The following is a 17,376-nucleotide window of genomic DNA, read 5'->3' on the forward strand; positions in this document are numbered from 1 at the left end:
CCTTTGCTATTATCCTATCACACAGATACAGACTGGTAACTAGCTCAGGGAAAGACCAGAGGAGGCTTTGTCCTTCAGTATTTCAAGGTGGAAAATCAGAGGAAAAAGAGGAATCACAAAAATGAAAAATTTGCACTCATCCATGACTCACCTCCAGCAACAGAACCCAGACCAAACCTGTAGGCCGACTCTGCAATTTGTAGGAGAATTGGTCGAGATGAATCGACTGAGGCCTTCTTCTTTGCACGCACAGGAATTGCAGAGTGAGAAAACAGGAGACAGAAAGGAAGACAGAACAAAAATGAGCACATACTATTTTTTAAAAGTTACAACTGGGTTCTAAACTCATGATACAACTAAAATGTCAAAGAGGAAGGTATGATTAGATTTTGTAAGTTCTTATTAATAAAAAGTAATTATTGCTATTAATTTTTAAAATCAAGTTTGAATATAATGAAAGCTGTTATGTGCCCCCAAAATGTTATGAATATGAACCCATTTTCAAATGTTCAATTCTCATTAGTGATCAAAGAGATACAAATTTAAAAACATTAATGAGACATCATTCTTCATCAATCAAATTGGTAGGTTTGGGGTTTTTTTGTTTGTTTGTTTAATGGCAATATCCAACCTGGTAAGAGATGATAAACAGAGCTTCTCAAATCTGCCATTTAATCAAGCATAAACTGAAGGGAAACTTGGCAATACGCACCCAAACCCTTAAAATGTACCTGAACTTTGACCCTGCAATTCTACTTATAAAAAGTTAGGCTAGAAAATAATCATATATATAAACAAGGATCAAGCTACAAGAATATTAAAAAGCAGTACTGTTTTAAGAGCAAAAACTCTGAGAATACCTAAATGTCCAATAATGGAGGACTGGTTAAAAATAATGCTATAGCTTTAAAACAAAATTGTATGTCATTAAAAAGCAATATTGTAAAAGATATTTGATGCTCAGAAAAAGTCTTCATAAGGTATAATAAAGCAAAAACAGGCTAAAAAGAATATGGTGAGTAGACAGGTATTCATGGTATGATTTTCTTTACCTTTTAAAATGTTTGAAATGTTTCATGATAACCTTTTAAAACCAATGTTAAAGACTGTGTGTGAATATGTTATTTTTAAAAAAGTTATTTTGGTATGTATATGCATATAATAATAACACTAACATTTTGGCTATCTCATCACCCAGAGATATCCAAATGTTTACAGTGGCTACAACTAGGTGGTTGTACTACAGGTGATTTGATACTTTCTCCCCTTTTTTGTCCATCTTTTCTAAATTCATACTTCAGGCCAGTCAGTTGTTGTATTATGCTTGTTCTTTTGACCTATTATTCTTACAGTGTTTTTGATGCCAGAACATTTCAGAGTATTTCCATTCTCTGTCTACATAAATAAAATAGCAATTTTATGTCACACAGAGCTGTCCCATGAGGGTGGCATATAGCTGGTGCTTAATAAATACCTGTTGAATGAATAAATACATTCAGTAACACTTGTGTTTTCAAAAGCCACGATAATTAAGATCGGTGAACAATGAAAATAATGACCAATCCCAGCTATCAACCCACTGAGTTTTAGTTGCTGTCAATGTAGCACAATTCTAATACAATGAGATAATTTGGAATCTCCTTCAAAGTTATTTAACTGAAAACAGCTTTACATAGAAATATGCATCTTTAAGAAAGTAAAACATCTCTTCTGCAGATTCCATGGGGTGCATCCAACGCTATCTCCGTATAGATGGATGATTTCCATCTATATCTGTTAACCATAGTAACTTCATTTTGACAGATGCATCCGTTGGAAAGGCACTGTTTTATTTACACGGATATAAATATGCAGTACTTAGAAAGGTGCTGGCATCAAAACAGTGAGTGAAAATACTTTGAAAATAATAGGTTGGTGGGGAGAGGAACCTACCACTATCACTAACTCATCCAAAGACAAAATAAATGAAATCCCAGACTTTCATTTAACTTTTCTGAAGCTAGAAATGTGGCGTGCTCACAAAACGACACAAGACAGACTCCTCCTCCTGCACTCTGTGGAGGATAAATGTTGGCACCTAGCCTACCAGGTAGATGACCTCCATTGCTTGAGAGTGCCGATGTTGTCAGGCCCACTGGGGTTCACATAGTAAAGAATATTCCAGGCAAGCCCCCAGTGAATTGCTCTAAACCTCTGAGCAGCAGCCAATCATTTCCTCCTATAAATCTCATCAATCTCGTCTAACCCTTTCACGGCCAGGATCCACAAGCACCCATCATCTGAAACTCTCAAAAGCTGCAGAGTGCGTAGAGGAAAACTTGTGGGATACCACTGCCAGCTGGAGAACAGGAGGAATCTTTAAAAAAAAAAAAAAAAAATTCTCTCCTTTTTCTTAATCCCCAAATTTCTACAGGAGATAGTAGCACAGAGATGAAGAGATAATCATCTGGTAAGCAGTGTTTAAAAATCAAAGCGGGGGAGAGCGGAGCTGCTTCCACCTCTGCACGTGATTATACAGTTCTCTCTCCTGCACTCGGGGAAATTGGCTTCCCCTTTTAACGGCAGCCAGCTGGTTTTCCAGAGGTGCCTAGTTAGGGTTTACTGAGGGCACACCCACCGTTCTGAGTTACACGCTGCACACAAAACCTGCCGCTGCCATCGGGTGGGAAAGAGCTGAAAGGAGGGCGTCCTGGCCTGAGGCCTGCCCGTCCTAAAAATGCAGCCCGCATCAACCCATTGTGGTCAAACTGGCGTCTCTGTACAGACCCGGAGCTCCCAGCCAAAAACTGTTAAGTCTCACAGGATTCGGAGATGGCTTTGCCTTAAAGGAGGTATTTTTCTAAAACGATGCTCGTCTGTGAGTGGATTTATTTTACAAACACCATGTAAGCACAACACATGCTCTGGAGGCTTTTATTCTATAACCCTGACCTACAGAAAGCCGAGTAAGAGTTAAATGTAAGAGGTCCCAGGTCTTCGGTTTCTGACTTCCACAAATTCAAGAGGTTGGTTTCTGTTAACCATAAAATAAAATTTAGCATTCCTCAAATTGTTTCCACATAACTTATGAGTCCTTTCACAAAGAAAATAGGTCTAAAAGCCTTCAAACTATGACTCCAGACTAAACAAAATTATCTCATTTTGATATTCAGAAAACCGGCAGGCATGGCAGTTGGGCGATGCCCTGATGAAGTACATCTCTGTGGGGCAGAGCCCAGCTTTCATTTCACAACACGACGCTGGGACGGTGACACCAAAACGGGACTCCAGTCCCACCTCTCCCAGCACAAGATTGAGGGAAGAAGATCTTCTGCCTCTTTTGGAAGGGTTAGGCTTCTAAGGCGGTTAAGAAATCACCCCATCTTTCACAGGAAAAGCAAATGCCAATTATCTGTTTCTCAGAATATCTCTAAGTAATTTCTCATTCCAGCCTTTTGAAATGGTCTGGATTTTTGGTGCAAAACAAAGAAATGGTAGGTCAGAGACCAGTGTCCAAAAGGCACTGCACGTGAAAAGGGGTTGGGTGACCCTATCAAAGAAACACCAGGAAGAAAGTGTGCTCCCTTTTACCCACCTGCCTCTGGGCCTCGGCCAAGTTGAAGGGCAGAGTTCCCTCTTCCAGAGGAGCAATCCGTTCAATGTCGGCTAACGTCATACGTCTAGAGGGAAAAGCGAGCACAAGCAACAACAAAATACAAATTTATTAAAATTTACATTATGGAATTTTAAAACGTTTCTTTTCTTGTTTCCCATATTTCAGAGTCATCTTTAATATGGCTTCTTTTTCTCCAGGTTTGCTGCGGTCCTCCTACCCCACCTCCTAACCTCCCTTTATTAAGCTAATTAAAAAAAAAAAAAAAAAGAGCAACTTACCCCCGTGGCTCATATAAATCTGCTAACTGAAACAAGATGTCAACTTCCATGGGTGTAACCTGACCAAATTTCTGAGCTGCCAGAACAAACTCCTCTGTATGGAAAAAGAGTTAAAAGGGAAAGATTCAAGAAGGAATAGCCGCTAAATGCAGCATTAACTCAAGGCACAGGAATGAGCGAACATCACCAAACTTTATTATTAACAGTCGTAGAATTCAAGTCAATCCAAATAGGGTAAGAATTTTTGCAGTTCTTTCCTTTATCTGGAAAAAGTGTACAGAATAGTTTCTCTAATATTGACTCTAAAAGCTTGGTGTCATCCAAAGGCTTTGAATAAATGACACAGGAAGCCATTCAAATTGCGGGTCAGGGAAAACCAGGAAGGAGATATGAAACTCAATATGCATAGGTCCCAGGACGTAATATTAATGAAGCTGTGGAATTCCGAAGGGAATTCTCTGTTTAAAAAAAAAAAATCCCATTAAAATGCTGATATCTTGATCAGAGATAGTCAATCAACACACACTGTCAGCAGTGTAAGTTTATGGAATTCCTTGTGTACTTTTGAAGGTCACTTTAGAGGATGCCAATTTAGCTCAGGTTTTAGTAAGATTTGAAAACATTTAAGAAACTTTACATGGTTCCCTCATTCAAACACCGTCTTGGGTTTATTTAAAATGTGCTGAAGATTGTTTTGTCTGATCTAAGGGTGGAGAACACACATGTACCATATGGTTAATATGTGTCAGTGGGACAGAAAAATTTATAACATAAACTCCTAGTTGTCTTCTTTACCCTAATAATAACTCACCAAGATAGTTGCAGGCAAGAATTCAGATTCTCACTTACCCTTAGTCACCTCTACATCTTTCCTGTTGCCAGCCAGAGTGCTGTAGATCTTTCTAATGAGTTCCATGTTGTTAAGGAGTGAATTAAATCCATTAAAATAGGAGAAACTAACTTGATGGGACGTGGTACCTCCAGCAGCCTCAAATAAGTTGAAAATAAGAGGGGGGAGAAGAAAAATAAACAAAGCATTTATAGAATGAAGAAGATTCAGAAGTATGTACATCAAATGCTAGTTTTGGAAGTAATCAAGAAAGCATGTATAGAAAGAAATGTTTATAAGCATTTTTCTTTCACATTAAGAAAAAGCTATAAATGATTTTTAGAAGTAACTGCAACTAATCATGACCAGAACTTGTACTCTCCACAAAGTCCTAGAAAACTAAATACATGTGTAGGATTATAACAACAGAACCAGTAGTAATTTACAGAGTTCAAATTTCAATTGGAAATGTTTTATAAGTTTGTTTATTTCATCTAATGAGCAATCCTTAAAAGCTTAGACATGCAAAACTCTATTATACACATGCACACATGTGTATACTTATACATGCAAAACTCTATTATACCAACACAAACATACTAAGAAAAGTGGTCAATCTAACATTAATATCATGATTTGTCATGTTACTTATAAGTAGTAATAAATCAGCATTAAGTACAGACTTTATATTGGTAGGATTTCTAGCAAACAAGCATATTATGGTAAAATTATGAGATGTCATACGCTTTGATGAGGGTTAAGACTGGTCAGAATTCTGATAATCAGAATTTGTAAGAAACCATAATTCTTCACGGGGACAAGGAAAACAGCATGTCCATTATGAATGGAACTTCAGTTTGAGGTTTCAAATATCTTGCCTTCCCTAACAAGGCAAAATACTTTTATTAGGAAAGCACTTCTTTATAAGGTAACAACCACATAAATCTTCACTTACTACTTGTTTGAAATAGCTGATGTGAGAGCTGGGATAGCGAAGGGGGGGCCAAGAAAAGGAGCGAGATTAACACAGTGCCGGAGTGGAAAAGGCCTTGTCAGATCACCGCATCTCCAAAGAGAGAGACCAGAAAGAAAAAGAGGAAAAATGAAAAGCTCCCCTTATGGTAAGCACTGGGGCAAACTCAGGTGATGGTGAAAACACTCAAAAAGTCCTCTCCCTGGGATTAACAAAGGAAGAGTTACCATTGCATAAGGGTCCCAAATCTGGGGGATCATCACAATTGCCTAGGAAGCCTCAGAAATTAGATTCTAGGACCTTACCACCTGTGGATGGTGAATGGGTAGGCTTGGAAGAGACCTCAGAATCCACACTTTTTTTTTTTTTTTTTCCTTGCGTTACGCGGGCCTCTCACTGTTGTGGCCTCTCCCGTTGGGGAGCACAGGCTCCGGACGCACAGGCTCAGCGGCCATGGCTCACGGGCCCAGCCGCTCCGCAGCATGTGGGATCTTCCCGGACCGGGGCACGAACCCGTGTCCCCTGCATTGGCAGGTGGACTCTCAACCACTGCACCACCAGGGAAGCCCAGAATCCGCACTTTTAATAACTATCCCTGATGATTCTTAAGCTCCGTGACCAAGGCTTGGGAACCACCACCACAGAATGTTCCAGGACACCCTCAGGGTCCATGAAGGAGCAGAGTGGCTGGACATCCACTAGGAGGGAAGCTCCACGACACAGGACAGCAAGGCTCCGCCCACTGCATGTGCCAGTGTCGCCTCCACACACATGCTGAATGAATGAGTGAATCCAAGGGTTAGAGTTCCTGTTCTGCTGACACCTCAAACATATCTATGCGCACTACCTGCTTACAAAAACCACTTTGCCTTGGAGAACAGGTAAAAGCAAAGATCAGCATTTGACATACCTCAAAATATAAAGCAAATTAATATGCGATTATATGTCTGTTTTTCCTTTTTAAAAAAGCCAGTTAATACATTTCTTTAAGATAGTCCATATCATCCAGGTAACAAGTTAACCTACCCACTAAAACTGGCAAAGCACTCTCTGTAAGTTTGGTAATGGATGCAATATCACTAAGAAAATAAAAAAATGTTAGTGTTTAAACATAATCTGTAAGACCTGCTCTTACAATCCCTTATTTACTGAGCTTACACCAGGTAGAATAAGCTATTTCATTATGGCAAGTTACAACCTAGGAGGAGGGATAAATTGGGAGATTGGAATTGACATATACACGCTACTATATATAAAATAGATAAGTAATAAGGACCTACTGTATAACACAGGGAACTCTACTCAGTACTTTGTAATGACCTATGTGGGAAAAGAATCTAAAAAAGAGTGGATATATGTGTAACTGATTCACTTTGCTACACACCTGAAACAAACACAACATTGTAAATTAACTACACTCCAATAGAAATTAAAAAACAACTTACAGCTACAAGACATTCTTCTACAAAAGGTGTCAAGACATGAGGGCGGATGGTGACCATGATGTCTCGGAAGTCAATGGCTGTGACCTTTCCAGTCCTGGCATTGTCCCTTTGAACAAAGGCTTGCTTCGCATGCTCCAATTGTATTTCCTGCAAACAAAGAAGGTGAAGTACTTCATTTATGTTTCCCATTTACTACCAATGACTGCTCAATTTCAAATCGGGGTGAAGAAATATATACATTACATCTTGATTTACTAAGCCCCACACTTGTTCAATAGCACTCCCAAGTTATCTCCTTCCAAAGAGAGAACTTTGTTCAGACTGGTGAACATGTCTTGAGAAAGTACATTCGTTCAATTTCTTACCCAAAGACACCAAATCACTTCCATGTTCTGCTCTAGTCCAAAGACACCAGGAAAATAAAACCTAGAATGAAGCTTGGCAGGCTCAAAGATCTGGACAAACCCTGCTTAGGGGATGCAGATGATCAAAGGAAAAACACCTACAGGGACAGTAACCTCTCTCCAAAGAACAGAGAAAAATTTTTAATGGTAACTTGGTTCACACACATGTGATGTAACAGCAGATTGAAAAGGGTGGCTCTGCTCAGGAACATGCTATTCCTCGACACTGTTGGTATTTGGGGTAGGTTAAGCCATTGCTATGGGGGCTGTCCTATGCATCCCTACCCTCTTTCCACTGGATGCTGGTAGCCCCTTTTCCGCAAGGCCATGGCAATCAAAAATGTCTCCAGAGAGGACCATATGCCCCGATTGAGGACCAATACTCTAGAATTAGGGACTGGATGGTACATGCATCAGAGGTGGCAAAACTGTGGCAGTGCCATTGGATATATGTTTTAATTCATATGATCTAAGAACAGGAAGCCCAACCTTAGATTTCTATTGCTATTGTCAGGGGATAAATGTATCAAAAAATAAAACACGGTCTCCCGTCAAAACCCATCATGTGCTGTGTAGGAGAAGCATCCCTTCTGCAGAGAGTATTATATTCTCTTCCTCAAGACACTCTGTCCATTTCCCAAATGTGAGACATTAGAGTGAGATCTAATGTCTATGAAATTAAAAGGCATCCCGGATGTGGCTTTCAAGGAATTTAAATTTAAAAGTTTTATTAGATGATACTGAGGAATTAACTTTTTTTTTTTTTTTAACTTTGGTGAGATAATGACTTACAGTTTTATGAAAACTAACTGTCCTCATGAAGTAGTGCAAACTAAAGTGTGGGAGAAATGACATGAATCTGAAAATGCCTTGAAGTACCCTATCTCCCTTCTCCTCCCACAGAGAGGTGGGGAGATAAAGGAAGACTAATATTGATAATAATTGAAGCTGTATAGTGGGAACACGGTGGGTCATCATATCTTTATCCTTACTTTTATGGGGTTTGAAAGTGTCTACAATAAAACATTTTTAAAGACAAAACAATAATAAGAATCAGAGTTCTTATCCTATTCAAAAGCCTCTTCTCGGTTATAGCATCTGCCAGTGTTGATCCGGCCTGGAACTCTCGTCTGGGACCCTAATCTTTCTAGTATTTCTTCCACTCGCTCCTTAAATAGGAGGCACGTGTCAGCCCTCTGTCCTCAGGTCTTCTCACTCAACTCTCCTAGGCAAAGACCTCCCCCGCTAGGTCTTCTTATGAGATTTCTTATAAGGCTTGACTCCCAGATCCAAGCCTCTCACTCCTATCTGCTGCGCCAGAATTTCTAACTGCTTAGTGAATATACTCATGGGGGTATCTTGTAAAGGCCATAAAATTACACGTCGCTAAATCCACTACTACATGTCTCCCACCCAGCCCTCAAACCTGGTCCTTCTCCCATGTTCAAAGCTTAATTATTAGCATGTTGTTTTCCCGGTCACTTACCCTAAAAACCTGTCATTTTCAATTTTTCCAGCTTCCTTTCCCCCAGAGTAAACCAGTTACTACATTAAGCCACTTGGACCTTTGAAAGTTCAGTCAAATGTATCTTTTCCTTTTTATTCCTGACCACTGGTTCAAGGCCTCCTCGGACCACGGCTGAATGGCCACCATGGGCCCAACTGCCAGTCTGGCACTCCTCTCTGACCTCTGCATCCACCTTGCACACATCAACAGCTGCCTTTCAGCATCTCAAATCTGACTTCAGTCACCCTCAGCTGAAACCTTACATCGTAAAGATCTATCTCCAAAGCAAGGCTCTCCAGACCCTAAAAGGAGTTACTCTCAGCCTGGTCTAGGGCACCCCATGCCCAGCCTGGACAGACCTTCCACACATCCGGGCCTTTGTCCACACTCTTCCCTCCACCTGGTGGAGATTATAGCCTTCTGCTCTAGCTCCTGAAATCCTACCACTTGGTGGCTCAAATGCCACCACTTAGGTAAATATAACCAGGCCTCCTAACTGAAAATAACTGATCTGATCATGCGGCCTCCTGCTTGAACCGCAATTATAAGGCTTGTCTTACTCCATCCTACATTATAATCAGTTATTTACATTCCTGTCTTTCCCCCGCCTTGCCAGGAAAAAGAGACTGTGTCCTGCTCATCCTACTTACGGTGTGGGCAGAATGCTTTAGATATAGCAGGTACTCAATAAACCATGGACATAATCTTCAGTGACAGGTACTGTATAAAACCAACTGAGTGAACAAATTACAATGTATTGAACAAAAAGGGGTCCTCTGTACAAGTGTCTCCAATTTAAAAGGAAGGATGAAACCAACTGTTAAACACCCTGTAGTGAAAAATGACCACAGTATGTATTCAATTGAAAGTAAACGAACACAGTCTTTGAATCGCTAGACCCACTGCTAAAGCTATCGCAAGCCAAGATTACTCTCAACAATACCAGAAAGTGCGTTCAGTTATTTACCACTTCCCCTAGTTTATAACTGAAATAGTCTCGGGGCTCCTCAGAACATTATATCAAAAGCAGTATCAGTTTCCCTGGTCACTCCAACTCCTCAGAGAGCAGGAAGCCGGAACACTAAGACCAATCCATCCAGAATGTCTAACTGGGAAACAGACACCCAAGTGGGGATGATGCTCCCACTGCAGGACAGGGGGTGAGTCCGTAATGGGGACAAGTGGCATCACTACGCACTTCTGTGCACGATTAAACATCTAGTAGCAGGAATCCCGCAATCACGGTACAAAAGCACTTCTAACCCTAACAGAGGACAACTTGAGAACACATTTCCAACAGTTCTTAAAGATTGGGGACACTAAATTCCATGAAAAACAAGGTGGATCCAGGTAGTTCTCTAATAGTCGAGTATAGTAAAAACGTTTAGCTATGTGTCTCCCCAAACTTAAAAGTAGCTTACTGAAGATGGGGTTGCCTTCTGAAGAACATCTGTTTATGTCATGACTATTTCTTCTTCTGGGTGAGGAAATGAAAACTATTACCTCAAATGATAAAACAGCCACGATAACAGCATTTTGTAAGCATACATTACCTGCCAGTGTTCTAAAGTGCTTTGTAGTGATAAACTGATTTAATGCTCACAGCAACCCTATGAGGCAGGAACTATTATTAACCCCACTGTAGCAGTTGAGGAAACGAACGTCTCACTGACAGGAAGCAGCAAAGCTGGAATTCAAAGCCAGGCAGTCCCGCTGCACTGACCTTGCTCCTAATACCCCACTACACTGCATGGGAAGCCTGGATAATGCTGCTGTCGGGAATTTGATTACAAAATATTATTTGACACTTAGGAGTCTTCACAGCTATAAGAAGATAAACATTCAATTTGCTTTTAAAGTATTCCAGTGCTCTAGATTTTTCTGTAGCCTATTTTCACGAGAAAACAATAAAATTCCCCAAACTTTTTCATTAAGGCAAAAGTCTCTGATGCGCTCTCAAACACCAGGATTGTCCTCCTAACAATAGCAGAGATCATGGAGGAGAGAAACCAAATCTAAAGGGCCTTCTCCCAGCCTTGCTCACGACCTCAAGAGATTGAGGAGGAGAAAGACCAATAAGGAGGTCTGGGGGGGAGCTAACATACAGGTACTCTATAAATACTTAATTCAAGAATGAGTGACCTTTGAAACAAAGAGCCAGGCTCACTACTCACGGTAGACTGACTTAACATCAAAGCTCTCCATTGGCACCTCTACAGCTGTTTAAGGAAAACCTTAACCCTATTCAGGGCTACCAAGACAGTGAAGCATCCTAGATCTGAGTCCAGAGGGGTAAAGCTGGGACGGCGAGCTTTTGGTATGCATGGTGTCTAGAGCATGGGTAGTTACCGTTCATTTCCAAAACGAAAGGGACCAGAATGGAGAAACTCGTCCTTCGTGCGGGGGAGAGAACAATGGGAGACGGAGACGCAATAGTTACGTTCAAATATTTAAAGGTTGAAAGGACTATCAGGTAAAAAAGAAGTTAGACTGGTTCTCTGTATTTCTTAAAGAAAAAAAAAAAATCAATGGAGAGAAGATAGAGGGATCAGGTTTCAGCACAAAACACAGAAGTATTTAACCTGACTATTCAGCAATGAAATGGGCTACCTTGCAAAGTAGGGGGTTCCCAGTCACTGGAAATACCTGTTCAACTACTGGCTGAGAAACATACGTCAAGGAATTTTATTTTTTTATTTTTTCATATTCTATTTTATTTCATTTTATACAAGGGGTTGTGGAAGCAATCTGTTATAATGACAAATCTGAAGTTTGGGACAGGAATGGGCAGAGTTCAAGTATCAGTCATGGCGCTCCTAGCTGGGAGGGCTTAGGGAAGTGTGTTTATATCTCAGAGCCTCAGCAACACCGGACTGCACCGAGTGGTAAAAACTAGACGTCACGTGCGACCGGCACTTAATAAAAAGTAGCTTTGATTTTGGTCAAGGTGAATGGTTTAAAAACCTCTAAAGTCAGTTCCAATATAAGTTCTTGGAGTCTTTAAAAAAATCACCTAGTAGGTAAGGAACAGTTCTGCTAAGTCATTCTGAACCAACAACAGGAACAGAGACGAAGACCAGTTAGGGTGGAGGATAACAGTAACAGGTGAGTGCCTGAACACTTCTACAGGCCAGGGGCTCTGCCACGAACTTCAAAGACAGGACTTCATTCAAGCCTCACAACAATCCTGTGAAGTGATAACAACTTCATCTCCCAGAGGCACCCGAAGCTTAGGGAGGTTAAGTAACTAGTCCAACGTCACACAGCTAGGAGGTGGGAGAGGCTGAGATCTCTACCAAAGTATTGTCGGATTCCAACCACTAACGTATGCTGCCTTGGGTAAAACCATAAGCAAGGGGATCATAAGTGATCTGGACAGATAACTGGAAAAGAGATTTTAAGAAAAGTTTGGGTGGTGATTTATATATAAAAATGGAACAAGAGTTTCTTAAAGAATTCTCACCTTGGATGACGGGAGAGATAGGAGAATCTGCCACAAAAGAAAATACTTAAGGGGAAAGAGATGAGGTAGTTGACCACGGGAGAAACTTGGAGTGAGATAAGCTTTGCCTCCAGCTACAAACAAAAGAAAGCCAGAGGTACAGGTCGAAATGTAAATCTGAGAAATGCAGACAACAGGATTTTAGGGGGAAAAAAAAACCCCAAAGGCTAACATTTACTGTTGTTAAGCGCAGGCTATGTTCCAGGGACAGCTGCATTTTCCTGCTTCATCTTTCAATAACCTTATAAGGTGGGATTACCCACCACCTCCATTTTGTAGATGGAAAAATTAGGTAAAGAGCAGCTGAGGGTCGCATGACGCTAAGGATGAAACTGGATATGCAGCCGGGCGGTCTGGCTCCAGAGCCATACCCTTATCCTACGTGGACTGCCCGTTCCTTTTAGGGGAAGGCCTACCAAAAACCAAAAGGAAAAAAAAAAAAAAGTTGTAAAAATGGATGAGATCATCCTACAACGCATAGGAAGAGCAGGCAGATGACAAAAATGGAAGCAATACCTAAATGAGTACAGACAATAAAATCGATGGCCTGAGACCCTGTGGAAAACCCAGAGAGCTGGAATGAAGGCACGGCTCTCCCGAGAGAGCTCTTATCAGTAACAGGCCACAGGGCGCTTCCTAAACGCTGTTGATGGAGCCAGGAAGGACTGTAAAGAGAAAGGGCCCTCCTTCACCTAAGGCCAGGAGGTCACAAAGCAAGGAGCTGGACGGCCACCTCTAAGGCTCCAACACGTGAAAGGAGGCCCAGTTTCTCTTTACATTTGCCAGTGAGCTGTTTTCTGTTCCCTCTATTCCGGTACGTGATGATTAATGGACTAGGCTTCTACTGTAGCAGTTTCCAACTACTTTAACACACACATTCAGAATGCTGCAGGAGGGGAAAAAAAAAAAAAAAATCAAACTCTTCAGAGTTGCTAGCTGTACAGAAATACACATATATAGGGGTTACACCACTTTTGGTTTAACATTCATGCTTCTAAGAGTTCCAGGCCTGTCATTTCCTTAATAATCTCCAATTTTCAAGTGGGTATATTCTGAATGCAAAAATTCTCTCCACCTTTATTCAGACGCGCAAGTTCGTGCTTCAGCCTGAAAACAATTTATCAGGAACCAAAAAAAAAAAAAAAAAAAAAAGACCAACAGACCCTCAAAACAAGCAGCAGATCCAGATGATTTATATTAGACTTATATTATAAAGCCAAGAACACCAAAAAAACACCCCTGACTACTTTGCATTTTTGTGTTTTGTATAGTTTTGAAATTAAAAAATATATATCTAAAACTTTAATCACGGGTTATCAACAAAGATATAATTCAAAAGAATTCCTTTTTAGGGGTGGTGGTAGAAGAATTCTGGGGAAAATGCAGGTAATTATTTATGAAAATGAGGAATAAAAATGTATAAAGAAGGTGTGCTTATAAAATATGGTATTATATTTGGCCCTATTTCAAATAAATTCTATATTACATCAAGTATCAGAACCTCTACCATTTAATATATAAGTATCATTTTCATAATCCTATGCTAATTTAGAGGAAAAAATTCTAGTTCAAATAAAGATCCACATATTTTTAAACTGAGTGAAAAATGGAACTTGGCAATGCAATAGGTAGAGAGATAAGTAGTTCCCATTCTCAACATTTTTCTGAGCTCCCCACATTCAGCCTATGCAGTCAGACTTCCAGAGTTCAGCGTGAAATTTCATCTCCAATTCACTGGGTGGGGTCTCTAATTAAAAGGGTCTTTAGTAGCAGTGCCGCATGTGACACTGCACACACAGCAACACCTTGACAACAACCAGTACAGAGCTTTTCCATCTCAATTTCCTTGCTCTTCTGATTCAACGTTAAACTTCACAGTGGGTAACAGCTATATGGTGTGTTCATTTTCACCAGGATGTTACTGTAAAAGCCTGCACAACAGGCTACTCAACAAAACAGCTAGCCGATGAAAACCACGGACACAAAAGCACAATGAATTCTGATTTCCTTTGCCCAGAGAGCAGAAAGTGCGGTGCAAATGAAATGAATCCTGTGTCTAATTCTCCAAGTGACCAGGCTATTCCCCCATCTCTGGTCACTCGGCGCCAAACTAGCAGTGGTTTCCATTTGGACACAAAACACAATCTCATCTCTTGGAGAAGCTGAGGGCAAAACAACATTAGCTGCCTTTACTCATTATTTCACTTTGGAACATCAAGTGGTACTGTATTTATGAAGCAGTACCAAAGCTGTATCACAGACCCCATCTGGTCCAACTTAAAATCAACATAAAAATCACACCCACGTTAAGAATGCAAATATAATCATGGTCTCTGGCTACTAAAGATCCAGGGTCTAGATATTTTAACTAATACAGATGGCAAGTTGGGGTACCCGGGGTGGGGGTGCGGCACAAATGGCTTGGGTTACTCAATCCTAAGTAAGGACTTTGTTAGTGGTCCACTGACCTGTTTAAACAATTGTGGCTTCAGCAAGTTCTACCACAAAGGATTGTTTTTTGTTAACACCTGAAATGCTCTTTCAATTCCAAAGCTTGAGAATTTGATGTTGCCATGGTTGAAGGTTATGTTTTCTTTTGTTTGGTGGTGATGTTGGGCTGGCAGGGGGAACAATTCCTTTTTTAACAACACAGCCTTTTGTGCTGAAAGTTTTGCCTTAAACCAGGATACCCTGACATACATAGTCGCAACCCTGTGACTCAGAACAGCTCACTACTAGGAGCAGCAAATCTCTGGCCTGGGACACCACCAGCACCTGGGGCTGCTGACTTACAGAACTCTGCTCTCTAGGGCGCAGAACCTGAAAACCAAAATGTCCATTTCACACAAAAGACTTGGGTTGGTCTGTATGCCACTGTTGACCCATAAGCCAAAATACTGGTTGGTTTGATTTAAAGAAAAGAACCAAAACTGTTCAGTTGCCTTATTTGCATGCATATGCTTTGGCATCCAACAGGGCTAGCTTGGGGCTCACGTGATCTGATGACAAGGGTCCTAACAAATGTGAATGGCTGGTCGGGACACCAGACACAGCTCTGAGTCCCAGGTTCTACTCCTAGCTCTACCAAGTACGATTCACCTCTCTGGGTCTCATCATCCATCTCCTGACAGAAGGAGGACCTGAATAAAGTTATGGTAAAACACTCACACCCTTGTGATGAGGACTTTCTGTTGGATCAGACAACTTCATTCTTAAACTCTATTTTTTTTGCTTTACGCGGGCCTCTCACTGTTGTGGCCTGTCCCGTTGAGGAGCACAGGCTCCGGACGCGCAGGCTCAGCGGCCACGGCTCACGGGCCCAGCCGCTCCGCGGCACGTGGGATCTTCCCGGACCAGGGCACGAACCCGTGTCCCCTGCATCGGCAGGTGGACTCTCAACCACTGTGCCATCAGAGAAGCCCCTTAAACTCTATTTGATGAGAAGATATTAGAGAGGATTTTTAGCCCCACTCCCTCCCAAGCCAGCTATCTCATTTCTTGGCTAACTAATGGAATCCCACCTTCAAAATCTGGCCTCACCACCAATTTAGAGCGCGGCTGATTTGTGCGTGACTCTTCTTCCTACAGTAATAGGAGGAAGGGCTCTGAAAACAGAAGAAATTTCCTGGCTCCATGAAATGATCAGTGGTGATTACATGCAAAGCACTCCTCACAGGCCTTCACCAACATGTCCTCCATCCCATCCCCCTGTGCTCCCAGTCTTGGTAAATCACCACCATCCTCCCACTTGCCCAAGCCTAAAATCCAGGAGTGAACGATGAGTTCTGCATATCCTTTACTGTCCCCATCCTAACAGATCACCAAGCCTGGTCAGGCCCATGTCTTGAACTTTTCTTGAACCCATTTTCTTTAGCTCATCACCATCACCATCCAACCCAAGCCATAGTCATTTCTCTCTTGGATTGGAGAATGGCCAGATGGTCTCCCTCTCCCAGTCAGATCCCTCTCCATTTGACTGTCCACACAACAGCCAGAGCAGTCCTTCTGAAACACCAATCTCATCATGTTTGCCTCTCCTAGCTCCCCATCAGCCTTAGGATGAGACCTGAACACCAGATTCTGTGCTTTTAAACAGTCAGGGTTTTGTCATCTAGACCAATGTTTCTCAACATGGGGCCCTCGGACCATTTGGAACATCACAGTTCAGGACGCCTGTTTGAAAGGCTATTTCTTAGGCCCTATCCAGACCTACTGAATCAGACCCTTGGTGGGGACAGAGGCCCAGGGCACCGCCTTTTAAAATCACTTCAGAAACATTTTACACAAAATTTGAAAACACTGCTACAGATTTAGGAAAAGTAAAACCAACTTCTATTCCACCTGTCTCATACTGAACAAAAAACTCCTCCAAGCTTCTACATGCTCATCTTTCATACAGAAACAATAGCAACTGCTTAACACCTAAGGCAATTGTAAAGACCAACACAAGCCAAAGCACTTTCTAAGCTGGAAAATGCTACAGGAGAGGTAGTTAACAGCAACAGTTTTCTAGTTAACAAGCATATCGCACTGGGTAGTAATCTGAGACTTTTCTATCCTGAGACCAGAGCCGTTAGAAACTCCTATGTGTAGATGATTTTTAAACTGTAATAATTATATGTGAAATATATACCCATGATTATAAACCATTATCAAGAAGTAACTGGAGGGGAATTCCCTGGCAGTCCAGTGGCTAGGACTCCACGCTTGGATCCCCGGTCGGGGAACTAAGATCCTGCAAGCCGTGCGGTGTGGCCAAAAAAAAATAATAATAAAATAAAACTGGAAACAACAGTAACACGTACCCCTACTATGGCTTTTTTCTTTTTCTTTTTTTTTTTTT

General features: G+C 41.3%; 1 protein-coding gene across 3 annotated transcripts in view; it reads right to left on the bottom strand.

Moving 5' to 3' along the window:
* SLC25A13 (solute carrier family 25 member 13) overlaps positions 1 to 17,376 on the bottom strand; it is a 203,307-nt gene that overhangs the window by 69,022 nt on the left and 116,909 nt on the right. For 2 of the 3 annotated variants that reach the window (XM_027102492.1, XM_027102494.1), the window contains 5 exons: positions 7,121 to 7,267; positions 4,723 to 4,861; positions 3,874 to 3,967; positions 3,575 to 3,659; positions 152 to 239 (listed from right to left, as the gene is read on the bottom strand). In XM_027102492.1, coding sequence (XP_026958293.1) covers positions 152 to 239; positions 3,575 to 3,659; positions 3,874 to 3,967; positions 4,723 to 4,861; positions 7,121 to 7,267 — 553 coding nt within the window. The remainder of the gene's footprint in view (positions 1 to 151; positions 240 to 3,574; positions 3,660 to 3,873; positions 3,968 to 4,722; positions 4,862 to 7,120; positions 7,268 to 17,376) is intronic. The other variant, XM_027102493.1, reaches the window with a different exon arrangement.

This window comes from Aethalodelphis obliquidens, unplaced genomic scaffold, assembly GCF_003676395.1.
Source record: "Aethalodelphis obliquidens isolate GAN/ISIS:26980383/991018 unplaced genomic scaffold, ASM367639v1 scaffold5, whole genome shotgun sequence".
In the NCBI taxonomy this organism is placed as follows: Eukaryota; Metazoa; Chordata; class Mammalia; order Artiodactyla; family Delphinidae; genus Aethalodelphis; species Aethalodelphis obliquidens.